Source organism: Oratosquilla oratoria, chromosome 12, assembly GCF_046742065.1.
Source record: "Oratosquilla oratoria isolate Oo_2021 chromosome 12, ASM4674206v1, whole genome shotgun sequence".
In the NCBI taxonomy this organism is placed as follows: domain Eukaryota; kingdom Metazoa; phylum Arthropoda; class Malacostraca; order Stomatopoda; family Squillidae; genus Oratosquilla; species Oratosquilla oratoria.
The window spans coordinates 21,509,607-21,524,672 of NC_134788.1; the positions used below are offsets into that span (position 1 = coordinate 21,509,607).

General features: G+C 34.6%; 1 protein-coding gene across 1 annotated transcript in view; it reads left to right on the plus strand.

Annotated features, from left to right (window-relative positions):
- LOC143032035 (uncharacterized) overlaps positions 1-15,066 on the plus strand; it is a 48,332-nt gene that overhangs the window by 12,175 nt on the left and 21,091 nt on the right. Inside the window, exon 10 of the mRNA XM_076196504.1 lies at positions 14,063-14,905. Within this exon, the coding sequence (XP_076052619.1) occupies positions 14,063-14,905 (843 nt within the window). The remainder of the gene's footprint in view (positions 1-14,062; positions 14,906-15,066) is intronic.

Consider the following 15,066-nt stretch of genomic DNA (forward strand, 5'->3'; position numbering starts at 1 on the left):
CCTCTGCCTTCCACACTTCTTTTACTAATCTTTCTTCACTCATTCTTTCCATGTGTCCAAATCATTCTAATACTCTTTCATCAACTCTATCTCCCAGTTCCCTTTCCACCCCTGTTCTCCTCACCACATTTCTCACTCTATCTAGCCTAGTAACCCCTATCATACTTCACAGACATTTCATCTCAAACACATTCAAACTCCTTTCTTCACTGTTCCTCTCATGTTCCATGTTACTGCCCCCACACTTGTCCCCCTTTCTCTTGTAAAGCGGAAATATACAGGCACTCCTTCAGTCCTCCGGCACTCTACCCTCTCTCAAAGAAACATTAGACAACCTCACCAGCCAATCCACCATCACTGTACCTCCTTTCTTCAGACATTCTGCATGGCATCCATCCAGACCAGGTGCCTTACCTACTCTCATCATCTTAACAGCTGCTTTCACTTCATCCTTCCCTATTTCTCCTCCATTTTCCTCACTCATTCCTCTCATTTTCTTAGCGCTTCTCACTGCAACTACCTTTCCCTCCCTATCCTCCTTCACATTTAGCAACTCCCTAAAATACTCTGCCCACCTTCCTCTCACTGCCTTCTCTTCCGTTATCATCTCTCCATCTGCACCTTTTACCTTTTCTTCTCTACTTGATTCGCCTCCTTTTTCTCTTTTAATTTCCTTCCAAAACATCTTTTTATTGCTTTCAAAGTTTTCTGTCAAACTCTTACCCCACTTCACATCTGCTAAGGATTACAAAGGTGGAGCATGCCGAAAGGAGACCTTTTGGTCCATATCTAGGTCGGATGCGAAAATAATAATAATAATAATAATAATAGATTGATAGATGAAAACTATAATAATGTAAATAACAAATAAAACACATAAATGCATAGGTATAGTTAAATAATAAACAGGTGAATAGTAAATAATAATAAATTGACATATAACTATTAATAAATTAAAATCAGACAAATTATAACAAAAAAAATATATATAAAATAAATTATAATTACAGCATCTTGCTTAGGTGTTTATCTAAATGATTTTTAAAGCTTCGAACTGAGCTACATTGCATTGCCTCTGCAGAAAGTTTATTCCATTCATTAACTACACGGTTGGCGAAGTTGTTTCTACTCACTTCCAAATTGAATCTATTTCCAGACAGTTTGAGACCATTGTTTCTTGTCTGATTCCCATTCAGTGTGAAAATTTGGTCACTTTTGATGTCAATTCCCTTTAGAATTTTAAAGACCTGTATCAAGTCACCTCTGAGTCTACGCTTTTTTTGGGGGGGGGGGCAGATTCATATGTTTTAGTCGATTTTCGTATGATTTATTTTTGATATTTGGAATCAGTTTTGTGGCTCGCCGTTGTACTTTTTCCAATCTGTCTAATGTCTTTAATAAAATCCAGCGACCATACGGAAACAGCATATTCCAAATGTGGACGAATTAACGATTTATAGAGCTTGTTGAAAGATGGACCTTTGAAGTCAAAAGATGGCACAATCAGTCCTAGAATCTTATTTGCTTTCTCAGAGGCTGAAATATACTGCTTAGATAATTTGAGATCATTACTGATAATTAAAAATATAGAAAAAGACGATGAACACTTTTCAGAATTCATCGTCTTTTTCTATATCTTTAAAAGAATTCTCTAGGTTTTCTCAGAATGTTTCGCTCAGTGTTAATATGAAAAAGAAAAATTCAAAATTCATCGTCTTTTCTATATTTAAAAAAAATCTCTACTTGTGTTTAAGGATTTTTCAGAATGTTTTGCTCAGTGTTGATATGAACAGAATTGCCAAAATTATTGTATTTTTTATATTTTAAAACAATGTTCTCTCCACGTGTTTAAGGGTTTTCTTAATGTTTCGTTCAGTGTTATTATGAACTCAATTGTCAGAATGTTTCGCTCAGTGTTAAAATGAACATGATTGTCAAAATTTATCGTATTTTCTATACGAGTATTTTCCATATTTTCTCTACAAGTGTTTAAAGGTTTTCTCAGAATGTTTCGCTTAGTGTTAATATTAAAACAATTGTCAAAAATAATCTTTTCTACATCTTTATAGCATTTTTTCTGTACGCGTTTAAGGGATTTCTCAATGTTTCGTTCAGTGTTAAAATAAACACTTCAAAATTCATCGTCTTTTCTATATTTAAAAAAATTCTCTGTTTTCTCAGAATGTTTCGCTCACTGTTAATATGAAAAATTTCAAAATTCATCGTCTTCTATGTCTAAAAAAATCTCTACACTTGTTTAAGGATTTTCTCAGAATGTTTCGCTCAGTGTTAATATGAACACAATTGTCAAAAATCATCGTATTTTCTATATTTTTAAAACATTTTTCTCCACGTGTTTAAGAATTTTCTTATGTTTCCTTCAGTGTTGATATGAACATAATTGTCAGAATGCTTCGCTCAGTGTTAAAATGAACATAATAGTCAAAATTTATCGTATTATCTACATGAGTATTGTTCATATGTTCTCTCCAAATGTTTAAGGATATTTTCAAAATGTTTCGCTCAGTGTTAATATGAACACAATTGTCAAAAATAATTTTTTCTAAATCTTTAAAGCATTTTTCTCTGCACGTGTTTAACGGTTTTCTGAGAATGTTTCGTTCAGTGTTAATATGAGCACTTTTCAAAATTCATCGTCTTTTCTATATTTTTAAACAGTTTTTCTCTAGGTTTTCTCAGAATGTTTCGCTTAGTGTTAATATGAAAAAATCAAAATTCATCGTCTTTTCTATATTTAAGAAATTCTCTACATGTGTTTAAGGATTTTCTCAGAATGTTTCGCTCAGTGTTAATATGAACAGAATTGCCAAAAATTATTGTATTTCTTATATTAAAAAAAAAGTTCTCTCCACGTGTTTAAGGATTTTCTCAATGTTTCGTTCAGTGTTAATATGAACTCAATTGTCAGAATGTTTCGCTCAGTGTTAAAATGAACATAATTGTCAAAATCTATCGTATTATCTAAACGAGTGTTTTTCATATTTTCTCTACAAGTGTTTAAGGGTTTTCTCATAATGTTTCGCTCAGTGTTAATATGAACACAACTGTCATAAATAATCTTTTCTATATCTTTAAAGCATTTTTTCTGCACGTGTTTAAGGGATTTCTCAATGTTTGTACAGTGTATGAACACTTCAAAATTTATCGTCTTTTCTATATTTTTTAAATGTTTTCTCTAGGTTTTCTCATAATGTTTCGCTCAGTGTTAATATGAATACAGTTTTCAAAATTCATAGTCTTTTCTATATTAAAAAATCTCTACGCGTGTTTAAGGATTTTCTCAATGTTTCGCTGTGTTAATATGAACACAAGTGTCAAAATTCATCGTATTTTCTATATGTTTAAAACCTTTTTCTCTTCACGTGTTTAAGAATTTTCTCAATGTTTCGTTCATTGGTACTATGAACACAATTATCAGAATGTTTCGCTCACTGTTAAAATGAACATAATTGTCAAAATTTATCGTATTTTCTAAACTTTTTCATTTTTTCTCTACAAGGGTGTTCTCAGAATATTTTGCTCAGTGTTAATATGAACACAATTGTCAAAAATCATATTTTCTATACCTTTAGGGCATTGTTCTCTCCACGTGTGTAAGGGTTTTCATTCAGTGTTGATATGAACAATTTTCAAAATTCATCGTCTTTTCTATATTTCTAAAAAGTTTGTAAGGTTTTCTCAGAATGTTTCGCTCATTGTTAATATGAAAACAATTTTCAAAATTCATCGTCTTTTCTATATTAAAAAACTTCTCTACACTTGTTTAAGGATTTTCTCATAATGTTTCGCTCAGTGATAATATGAACGCAATTGTCAAAATTAATCGTATTTTTTCTGTTTAAAACATTTTTCTCACCACGTTTAAATTTTTTTCAGAATGTTTCGTTCAGTATCAATATGAACACAATTGTCAAAATTCATCGTCTTCTCTATATTTCAAAACGTTTCTCTCTAAATGTATAGAAGGATTTTCTCAGAATGTTTCGCTCAGTTTTAATAAGGACACAGTTGTCAAAATTCATCGTCTTTTCTATATTCTTAAAAGGCCACGAGCTGAACTGGAAATTTCGCTCCATGATACTATGACATCTTGATTTCCCTTTCACGTCGTCATTAGGCAAAAACACAGTCCATTTCCATCTTCAAATGAGGTAAAAATACAGTAGATTTTCATCTTCACACTAGGCAAATATACCGTCGATTTCCATCTTCACACTGGACAAAAATACCGTCGACTTCCATCTTCACACTAAGCTAAAATATCGTCGATTTCCATCTTCACACTAGGCAAAAATACTGTCGATTTCTATCTACACACTATTCACACTAGGCAAAACTGCCGTCGATTTTCATCTACACACGAGGCAAAAATAACGTTGATTTCCATCTTCACACTAGGCAAAAATACCTCCGATATTCTCCTTCATACTAAGCAAAAATGACGTCGATTTACATATACACACTAAGCAAAATTACCGTTGATTTTCATGTACACACTAGGCAAAACTGCCGTCGATTTCCATCTTCACACTAGGCAAAAATAACGTTGATTTCCATATACACACTAAGCAAAATTACAGTTGATTTTCATGTACACACTAGACAAAACTGCCGTCGACTTCCATCTGCACACTTGGCAAAAATACCGTCGATTTCCTCCTTTATACTAGGCAAAAATGACGTCGATTACCATCACGCTAGGCTAAAATACCGTCGATTTCCATCTTCACACTAGGCAAAAATGACGTTGATTTCCATGTTCACACTAGGCAAAACTGCCGTCGATTTCCATCTTCACACTTGGCAAAAATACCGTCGATTTCCTCCTTCATACCAGGCAAAAATGACGTCGATTTCTATCTTCACACTAGGCAAAAATGCCGTCGAATTTTGGTTTTCTATGTCGATGTCTTCCTTCACATTTGGCAGAAAAATCGTATATTTTTTATTCTACTCAAGAAAAAAAAAAAAGCCTTCAACGGGACAGAAATACCGTCAAAATCTACTTACATGGACTTCCTTCACACATGACAAAAAAACAGTCGATATTTTTTACCCCAAAACCCGTAAAGGTGTTTTTGTCCCTTGAGAATGTAAATAAATAAATGAATAAATAAACATAAAAATACAAATAGAATAAAGAAAAAATAAAAGAATAAATAAAAAATCACATAAAACGCAATATGTAAATAAGTAAATAAATAAATAGATCAATAGAATTGTTAAAAAAAATCAACTTTTCACCCTTACACTGCCGTTTTCTTGCGCATTGTTTCATGATTTTTTTTAGCTTAGGGTAAAAGCATAATCATTACTTCATTTAGTTTTTGTCTTGCCAAAACGATGCTTACTATCTAATTGATATAGTAAAAAATTGCCATGCTTATGCATACTGTTGTTTTGGAGAAATAATGCAAAATATTGGAATAATTTCAGTGAAAATGGGCTATTGGCAACTCGATGGCAGTGCTGGAATATGATTGGCTAAATCATGTCGTCATATTGAATTTAGATCTTGACTAATTTCGAGGGGAATATCCCGTCGAAAAACGAACATGGCTGTTTTGAATAATGTATGTACTGTATATATATATATATATATATATATATATATATATATATATACATATGTATATATATGATATATATATATATACATATATATATATATACACATACATATATATATACACACACACAACCCTTATCCTCCCAAAATAATGATAAATTGTGAAAATGAAACGTCAGGACCCGATACTCATGAATAAAAATTCACGTAAATTCCTTTCCATCAAATAAAGTATTTCCCTGTAATGCGTTATGATACTGCAGAACACGACAAACAAATAATAATGGAATATTAGACGGAAAAGTAAAGAGGGGAAACGAAACGAAATGAGGGGTTGAAAGGAGGGCCGGCTTTCAGCGACTACAGCACTATCTCCCTCAACCTTGGATACAGTACCTACCATCTGGAAAGAGAGAAGAAAGCGCATCTGTCTCTAGCACACATTTCAACGACAAATGATTGGAGCTAAAGAGATGCTAGATGGTGACGTATAGATTCATGAATTGATTTTACATTTTCAAATTATAAATATAAAAAAATACACCTTTAGAATATATCATTTCAAATACTATAAGAATTAGTAAAAGTTGGAAATGATAACTTCCAATACAGTAATAACTACTGCCATCTCTTTCTAGTAGGGGTATGAATTACAATTCATAACAATGCAACATTATATCATGAAGGAACTAATACAGACAGACGAGAAATTAACAATTTCCAATACATCGCATTCGCATTCATAGATTTGTATAAGCTAGTGCGTATTAATGTTACTCTTCCAGTTAACTCAGCATCATCGTGCTTAAAGCAACTGAAAACCTACTTGTGTAACAGTAGCGGTGACAAACGTACCAGTAATCTTGGAGTATTAAACATCAATTCCCAAAGAGCAAAGATGTTAGACAGGGATATGGTTATCGATGCATTTGCTGCCAACCATAGGAATAGGCGTATCATTTTAAAGTAGGCGGAACGATGTATTTCCTGAGATATATCATCGTGAGTTTCTCTCTTTTTTTTTTTTTTAACTTTATCTGTTTATGGTTGAAATCCATGAAATGTCAAAACATCAAGGATTTACTGGCTTTTTCATATGAAGGACATTGAATGAAGAAAACATGTATTTCTATCTGTTAAAAACTATTCTTAAGGAACAACTTGCAATTAAGTTTAGCAAGAGGATTACATTTTTTTTTATCGAAATATGTAAATAGTTTCTAGGTAAGTGCTTATGTTTCAAAAGTGTTTGTTCAGCTATATATGAATTTCATTTTCATTCATATAAATGTTTTACAGACCGTAAAACCTTTTTGTTTTTGTTTTTATTTCAATTTTTGTTTATTCGAAAATTGAAGAAATATAGCCTACTTCAAGTAATGCTTCATGAAGCAATTTACACAGACGTATATGCTACATGGGTTAAAAGGGCGATTAGATGCCAGGGCCCACAATACTATATAAGAAGCTTTTGAATTTCCACACTGGCCCTGAATTTCCTATGACATGTACTGCATAATGAATTGGTCACGGTAAAAAAATATACACTTGATTTCCTTCCTTACCCAATTACACAATTTGATGATTGACAGACAATAATACCCCATTCATAGATATTTAATCCAGCTCAAGAAACCCTAGTCACAGCATGAAGAGCATGTAGAGGGGGGTTTTGATTACAATCCTGCCCAAAGTACCGTGTAATTTTTTGCAACCTAAGTGGAATAGCAGCTCGGTGAAGTGATAATAATAGACTTCCAGCAGTGGGTTTGGAAACTCGATATACCTCACTCGAACAATAGATAAATGAAGTTAGAAAATCAACTTTTTTTTTTACCGGGATCAAAACAGCATGGTATGCCTCCCATGTTCAGATGTTCGTGAATGATCATCATCTGAGATTATTTTCTGAAACCCCCACCTCGTCAACATGTTGAGTCCCTCCTCAGCCCCCAACAAAAAAATCATAGCAGAGCTCCCGTCAGGGCGGTGCCCCTGGACCCCACCAAGGACCCTAGGCCGGCCCCTTTGACCCCATGGCGGACCTTGGACTACGCCTTTCGGATTGCCGCTAACGCGGAAATTATAGTACTATAAGCCACCCCAAAAATTTGCTCAGCCCCCCCTTAGCCTCCCCAACTAAAAATTCCTGGCGCCGCCGCTGCAAATTATAATGTGGATTTCAAAGACTGCATTTCCTAGGTTTAACCTTAGTATTCTAAACGCCTAACTGTTGTTTGGTGAAATCTCAAGGAGCATGAGGTCCAATTAAAGATCTATTTAATTATTGCCCATCATTACGTACAAACGGTTACACAATAATAATATCAAACAATAGAAAGCGATAGAAACACACAGAGATCAAGGATACATTAGAAATGTATATATATAGATTACGTAAACACAATGTGTTATACTGGTCATTCAACAGAAACGATGTTAAAACATGTAGGAACCACAAAAAAGTGCTACTTCGCTATGCGATCTACAGTCAATTAATGTGCAGTATAGCAGCGGAATAGGAGTAAAGAAATCAACGACGGAGTAGCCATTGCTGTAAGATGCAGGCTTGAAGCATAAGATAGTACCGCGCTTGGAAGATTCATTCCCAACCGTACATATAGAAACAAACAGAGGCCCCTGTAAGTATAAGAAAAAGGAAACTAAAGCATATAGGCCCATATTTCCCAATTTACATTTGACAGATTCATTGAAGATGTCTCAAACAGACGAAAACGGTCGGTCACCATTTATCTAATTTTCCAGTCGACAATAATACTAACAGAAACGAGGAATTATTACTGAACTCAGTCATTGTGTTGAAATGCAACATTCTTTTTGTACCACTGTTATACATTTTATTTGTTGATATAATGAACGTTTAGCATAGGGGCTGAAGTGTTAACAAATATCTATGCTTCATGTCCCCTCACAAGGATTCTGAAATGTTTACTAAAGTGTCTTCTTATACAATGAACAAAGGTACTTGGTATGTTTATTAGATATCGGAGGTAATAGTATCTACTACCAATGTAGGATATCTTATTGTCTTTATATTGAATTCTAAAATTAAAAAAAATCATAAATTTGCAAGCATATCATTTGTATCAAAATATATTCTATATATATTTTTTCGAAACAATAATATCCGTCACGGGATATCTAGAGATTGACAAAATGTTTTCTCAGAAAGTTTCGCTCAGTGTTAATAAGAACACAATTGTCAAAAATCATCTTTTCTATATCTTTAAAGCATTTTTCTCTGCATGTATTTAACGGTTTTATCAGAATGTTTCGTTCAGTGTGAATATAAACACTTTTCAAAATTCATCGTCTTTTCTATATTTAAAAAAAAAATTCTCTAGATTTTCTCAGAATGTTTCGCTCAGTGTTAATATGAAAAAAATAAAAATTCATGGTCTTTTTTATACAAAAAATATTCTCTACATGTGTTTAAGGATTTTCTCAGAATGTTTCGCTCAGTGATAATATGAACAGAATTGCCAAAAAAAAAATTGTATTTCTTTATATTTTAAAACATTTTCTCTCCCCGTGTTTAAGGATTTTCTCAATGTTTCGTTCAGTGTTGATATGAACTCAATTGTCAGAATATTTCGCTCAGTGTTAAAATAAAGATAATTGTCAAAAATTATCGTATTTTCTATACGAGTATTTTTCCTATTTCCTCTACAGGTATTTATGGGCTTTCTCAGAATGTTTCGCTCAGTGTTAATATTAACACAACTGTCAAAAAATCATCTTTTCTATATCTTTAAAGCAGTTTTCTCTCCATGTGTTTAAGGGATTTCTCAGAATGTTTTGTTTAGTGTTAAAATAAACATTTCAAGATTCATCGTCTTTTCTACATATCAAAAATGTTTTCTCTGTTTTCTCAGAATGTTTTGCCAAATTTCATTGTATTTCCTATATCTTTAAAACATTTTTCTCTCCACGTGTTTAAGGACTTTCTCAGAATGTTTCGTTCAGTGTATATATGAACACAATTATCAAAAATTTTCTTTTAGTAGTAAAATGAACATAATTGTCCAAATTTATCGTATTTTCTATAGAAGTATTTTTCATATTTTCTCTACAAGTGTTTAAGGATTTTCTCAGAATGTTTCGCTCAGTGTTAGTATGAACACAATATTCAAAAATAATCTTTTCTATGTCTCATGCATTTTTTCTCGGGTTTTCTCAGAATATTTCGTTCATTGTTGATATGAACACTTTTCAAAATTCATCGTATTTTCTATATTTTAAAAGGTTTTTCTCTAGGTTTTCTCATAATGTTTCGCTCAGTGTTAATATGAAAACAATTTTCAAATTTCATCGTCTTTTCTATATTACAAAGTCTCTATACGTGTTTAAGGTTTTTCTCGGAATGTTTCGCTCATTGTTAATATGAACACAATTGTCAAAATTCATCGCATTTCCTATATTTTCAATTTTTTTTTCTCCACGTGTTTAATAATTTTCTCAGAATGTTTCGTTCAGTGGCAATATGAACACAATTCTCAGAATGTTTCGCTCACTGTTGAAATAAACATAATTGTCAAAATCTATCGTATTTTCCAAACTAGTATTTTTCATATTTTCTCTACAAGGGTTTTCTCAGAATATTTCGCTCAGTGTTCATATGAACACAATTGTCAAAAATCACCTTTTTTATACCTTCAGAGCATTGTTCTCTCCACGTGTTTAGGGTTTTCATTCAATGTTAATATGAACTTTTCAATTCAAAATTCATCGTCTTTTTTATATTTCTAAAAAAAATTGTAATGTTTTCTCAGAATGTTTCGCTCAGCGTTGATATGAAAACAAATTTCAAAATTCATCGTCTTTTCTATATTTAAAAGATCTCTACACTTGTTTAAGGATTTTCTCATAATGTTTCGCTCAGTGTTAATATAAAACAATTTTCAAAATTCATCGTCTCCTATATTAAAAAAAAGTCTCTGCACGTATTTAAGGATTTTCTCAGAATGTTTCGCTCAGTGTTAATATGAACACGTGTCAAAATTCATCGTGTTTCCTATATTTTCAATAAATTTTTCTCTCTGCGTGTTAAAGAATTTTCTCAATGTTTCGTTCAGTGGTAATATGAACACAATTATCAGAATGTTTCGCTCACTGTTAGAATGAACATAATTGACAAATTTATCGTATTTTTCAAACTAGTATTTTTCATATTTTCTCTACAAGGGTTTTCTCAGAATATTTCGCTCAGTGAACACAATTGTCAACAAAACATCTTTTCTGAGCATTGTTCTCTCCACGTGTTAAAGGGTTTTCATTCAGTGTTAATATGAACACTTTTCAAAATTCATCGTCTTTTCTATATTTCTAAAAAGTTTGTAAGGTTTTCTCAGAATGTTTCGCTCAGTGTTGATATAAAATCAATTTTCAAAATTTATCGTCTTTTCTATATCAAAAAATTTACTACACGTGTTTTAGGATTTTCTCATAATGTTTCGCTCAGTGTTGATATGAACACAATTGTCAAAATTAATCGTATTTTCTATATTGAAAAAAATTCTCACCACGTGTTTAAGAATTTTCTCAGAATGTTTCGTTCAGTGTTAATATGAACACAATTGTCAAAATTCATCGTCTTTTCTATATTTTAAAACGTTTCTCTAAATGTATGCAAGGATTTTCTCAGAATGTTTCGCTCAGTTTTCATAAGAACACAATTGTCAAAATTCATCGTCTTTTCTATATTCTTAAAACATTTTTCTCTCCACGGGCTTTCTCAGAATTTTTCGTTCATTGTTACGTAAGGCCACGTGCTGAACTTAAAATTTCGCTCCATGATACTATGACATTTTGATTTCCCTTTCACGTCGTCATTAGGCAAAAACACAGTCCATTTCCATCTTCAAATGAGGTAAAAATACCGTCGATTTTCATCTTCACACTTGGCAAATATACCGTCGATTTCCATCTTCACACTGGACAAAAATACCGTCGACTTCCATCTTCACACTAGGCAAAAATACCGTCGATTTCTATCTACACACTAGGCAAAAATAGCGTTGATTTCCATATGCACACTAGGCAAAACTGCCGTCGATTTCCATCTACACACTAAGCAAAATTACCGTTGATTTTCATGTACACACTAGGCAAAACTGTCGTCGATTTCCATCTTCACGCTAGGCAAAAACAACGTTGATTTCCATATACACACTAAGCAAAATTACAGTTGATTTTCATGTACACACTAGGCAAAACTGCCGTCGATTTCCATCTGCACACTTGGCAAAAATACCGTCGATTTCCTCCTTTATACTAGGCAAAAATGACATCGATTTCCATCATCACGCTAGGCAAAAATACCGTCGATTTCCATCTTCACACTAGGCAAAAATGACGTTGATTTCCATCTTCACACTAGGCAAAACTGCCGTCGATTTCCATCTTCACACTTGGCAAAAATACCGTCGATTTCCTCCTTCATACCAGGCAAAAATGACGTCGATTTCCATCTTCGCACTAAGCAAAAATGCCGTCGAATTTGATTTTCTATGTCGATGTCTTCCTTCACATTTGGCAGAAAAATCGTATATTTTTTATTCTACTCAAGAAAAAAAAGCCTTCAACGGGACAGAAATACCGTCAGAACTTACTAACATGGACTTCCTGCACACATCACAAAAATATAGTCGATATTTTTCCCCCAAAACCCGTAAAGGTGTTTTTGTCCCTTAAGAATATAAATAAATGAATAAATAAACATAAAAATACAAATAGAATAAAGAAGAAATAAGGGAATAAATAAAAAATAAATCACATAAAACGCAATATGTAAATAAGTAAATAGATAAATAAATAGATCAATAGAATTATTAAACAAGATCAACTTTTTACCCTTACACTGCCATATTCTTGCGCATTGTTAATTATTTTTTTTAGCTTAGGGTAAAAGCATAATCATTACATCATTTAGTTTTTGTCTTGCCAAACGATATTTACTATCTAATTGATATAGTAAAAAAAAGTTGCCATGCTTATGCATACTGTTGTTTCGGAGAAATAATGCAAAATAATGGAATAAATTGAGTGAAAATGGGCTATTGGCAACTCGACGGCAGTGCTGGAATATGATTGGCTAAATCATGTCGTCATACAGAATTTAGATCTCGACTAATTTCGAGGGGAATATGCCGTCGAAAAACGAACATGCCTGTTTTGAATAATATATGTACTGTATATATATATATGTATATCTATCTATATGTATATATATATATATACATATATATATATACATATATATATATGTATATATATATGTATATAAATATATATATATACATATATATATATATATATATACACATATATATATACACACATATATATATATATATATATATATGTATGTATATATATATATAACCCTTATCCTCCCGAAATAATGATAAATTGTGAAAATGAAACGTCAGGACCCGATGCTCATGAAAAAAATTCATATAAATACCTTTCCATCAAATAAAGTATTTCCCTGTAATACGTTATGATACTGCAGAACACGACAAACAAATAATAATGGAATATTAGACGGAAAAGTAAAGAGAGGAAACGAAACGAAATGAGGGGTTGAAAGGAGGGTCGGCTTTCAGCGACTACAGCACTCTCTCCCTCAACCTTGGATACAGTACCTCCCATCTGGAAAGAAAGGAGAAAGCGCATCTGTCTCTAGCACACATTTCAACGACAAATGATTGGAGCTAACGAGATGCTAGATGGTGACGTATAGATTCATGAATTGATTTTACATTTTCAAATTGTAAAGAAATACACCTTTAGAATATATCATTTCAAATACAATAAGAATTAGTAAAAGTTGAAAATGATAACTTCCAATACAGTAATAACTACTGTCATCCCTTTCTGGTAGGGGTATGAATTACAATTCATAACAATGCAACATTATATAATGAAGGAAATAATACAGACAGACGAGAAATTAACAATTTCCAATACATCAAAACTCATAATAAATGAGTGAAAACTAGAATGAAAATATGATAATGACTGTGGTGTGAGCGTGAGTGTGTATGGCGCGGATGGGGACGGACGGTTGGCACCCCCTCCCCCTCTCTGGGAGGGGGGGAGAAGGGGTCAAAGGGCATGAGCGCTGGTATCCCCTTCCCACCCGAATGCGGGGGGGGGGGGTGGCCTCGCGTTGGCTTGGGTGGCACAGTGCCGAACAAGGACCGCGCGTGGGTGGTGGTGAATGCGAGTGTGAGTGGAGTGTACAGTACCCGGAAAGGGGGATACGATAAGCTAGCATTAATGGTTAGGAGGTAGGGAATTAGGCTAGAGAAGTGGAGAGTTAAGTGCCGCAAAGGAATGTAAGGGCCCACCCAGGAGCGACTGAAACCGAAGACGTCATCGACGCACAAGTAAGTACTTTTGAATCACAAGCTATCTAGGCACCGCAAAAATGACTACGGCCGCAAGTGGAAACGGGCCGTCAATGTCCGGACCTGAGAGTGAAAAAGAACCGTTCAAGGTGAATAGTGTCACCTTAAGGCCGTTTGACGGGACAGGAGATGTCTCCGTGTGGCTAACAAAGGCAGCCTTGGTCGCGCGGCTAACGGGAGTGAGGGATGTGGCGAGTTACATCGCGCTAAATTTAGAGGGCGCGGCTTTATCCGTCTACATGGAGATGACAACCGAAGATCAAAAGGAAGTGGAAAAGGTGAAGGAGAGGTTACAGGGAGTTTTTGGCGAGAGTCCCTTCGAAGCATACTGCAAACTACGGCGAATGCGGTGGACGGGAGAACAGGTTGACGTGTTCGCAAATGACATTAGGCGATTGGCAGGCCTAATTAATCTCGAAGGCAACTCCCTGGAGATGGTAGTGAGGATGGCTTTCGTGAATGGGTTTCCGGATTACATATCGACTGGGCTGCAGGCAATGGAAAATGCAGCAAAGGCAAACATGAGCGAACTTATAGCCCGCGCCAGGCTCCTGACTAAGGCTAAGGATGAAGGGCCGATGGTGGCCGTGGCCAACGAACAGACACAAAGGAGACTGCCCTCGGCAGGAGAAGGCGCGCGGGTGAGAGAGGCCACGAACCGAGAAGGGAGAACGGGTGAGCTCGGGGGTGACTACAACAGATGGCGCGGGCTGTCGAGGGTCCGTTGTTACGAGTGCCGGAGACTGGGTCACCTGGCAAGGGACTGTAAGGAGGTAGAGCTTATCTGTTACTCGTGCAATCAGCCAGGGCACATGGCCCGAAATTGCAGTCAGGGAAACGGGACATCGGCGGCCACTATGCGAGGGGCCGCCGAGGAAGTGTAAGGACACCGTTCAGTCGTATGCCGATCGTGGATATTTGGGTGCGAGGGAGACGCGCGAGGGCGCTGATAGACTCCGGCTGTTCAACCACGATTGTGAGGACCGATATAGTTCAAGAGTTCAGACGGGGAGATGTGGCCCTGACAACAGTCGACGGGAG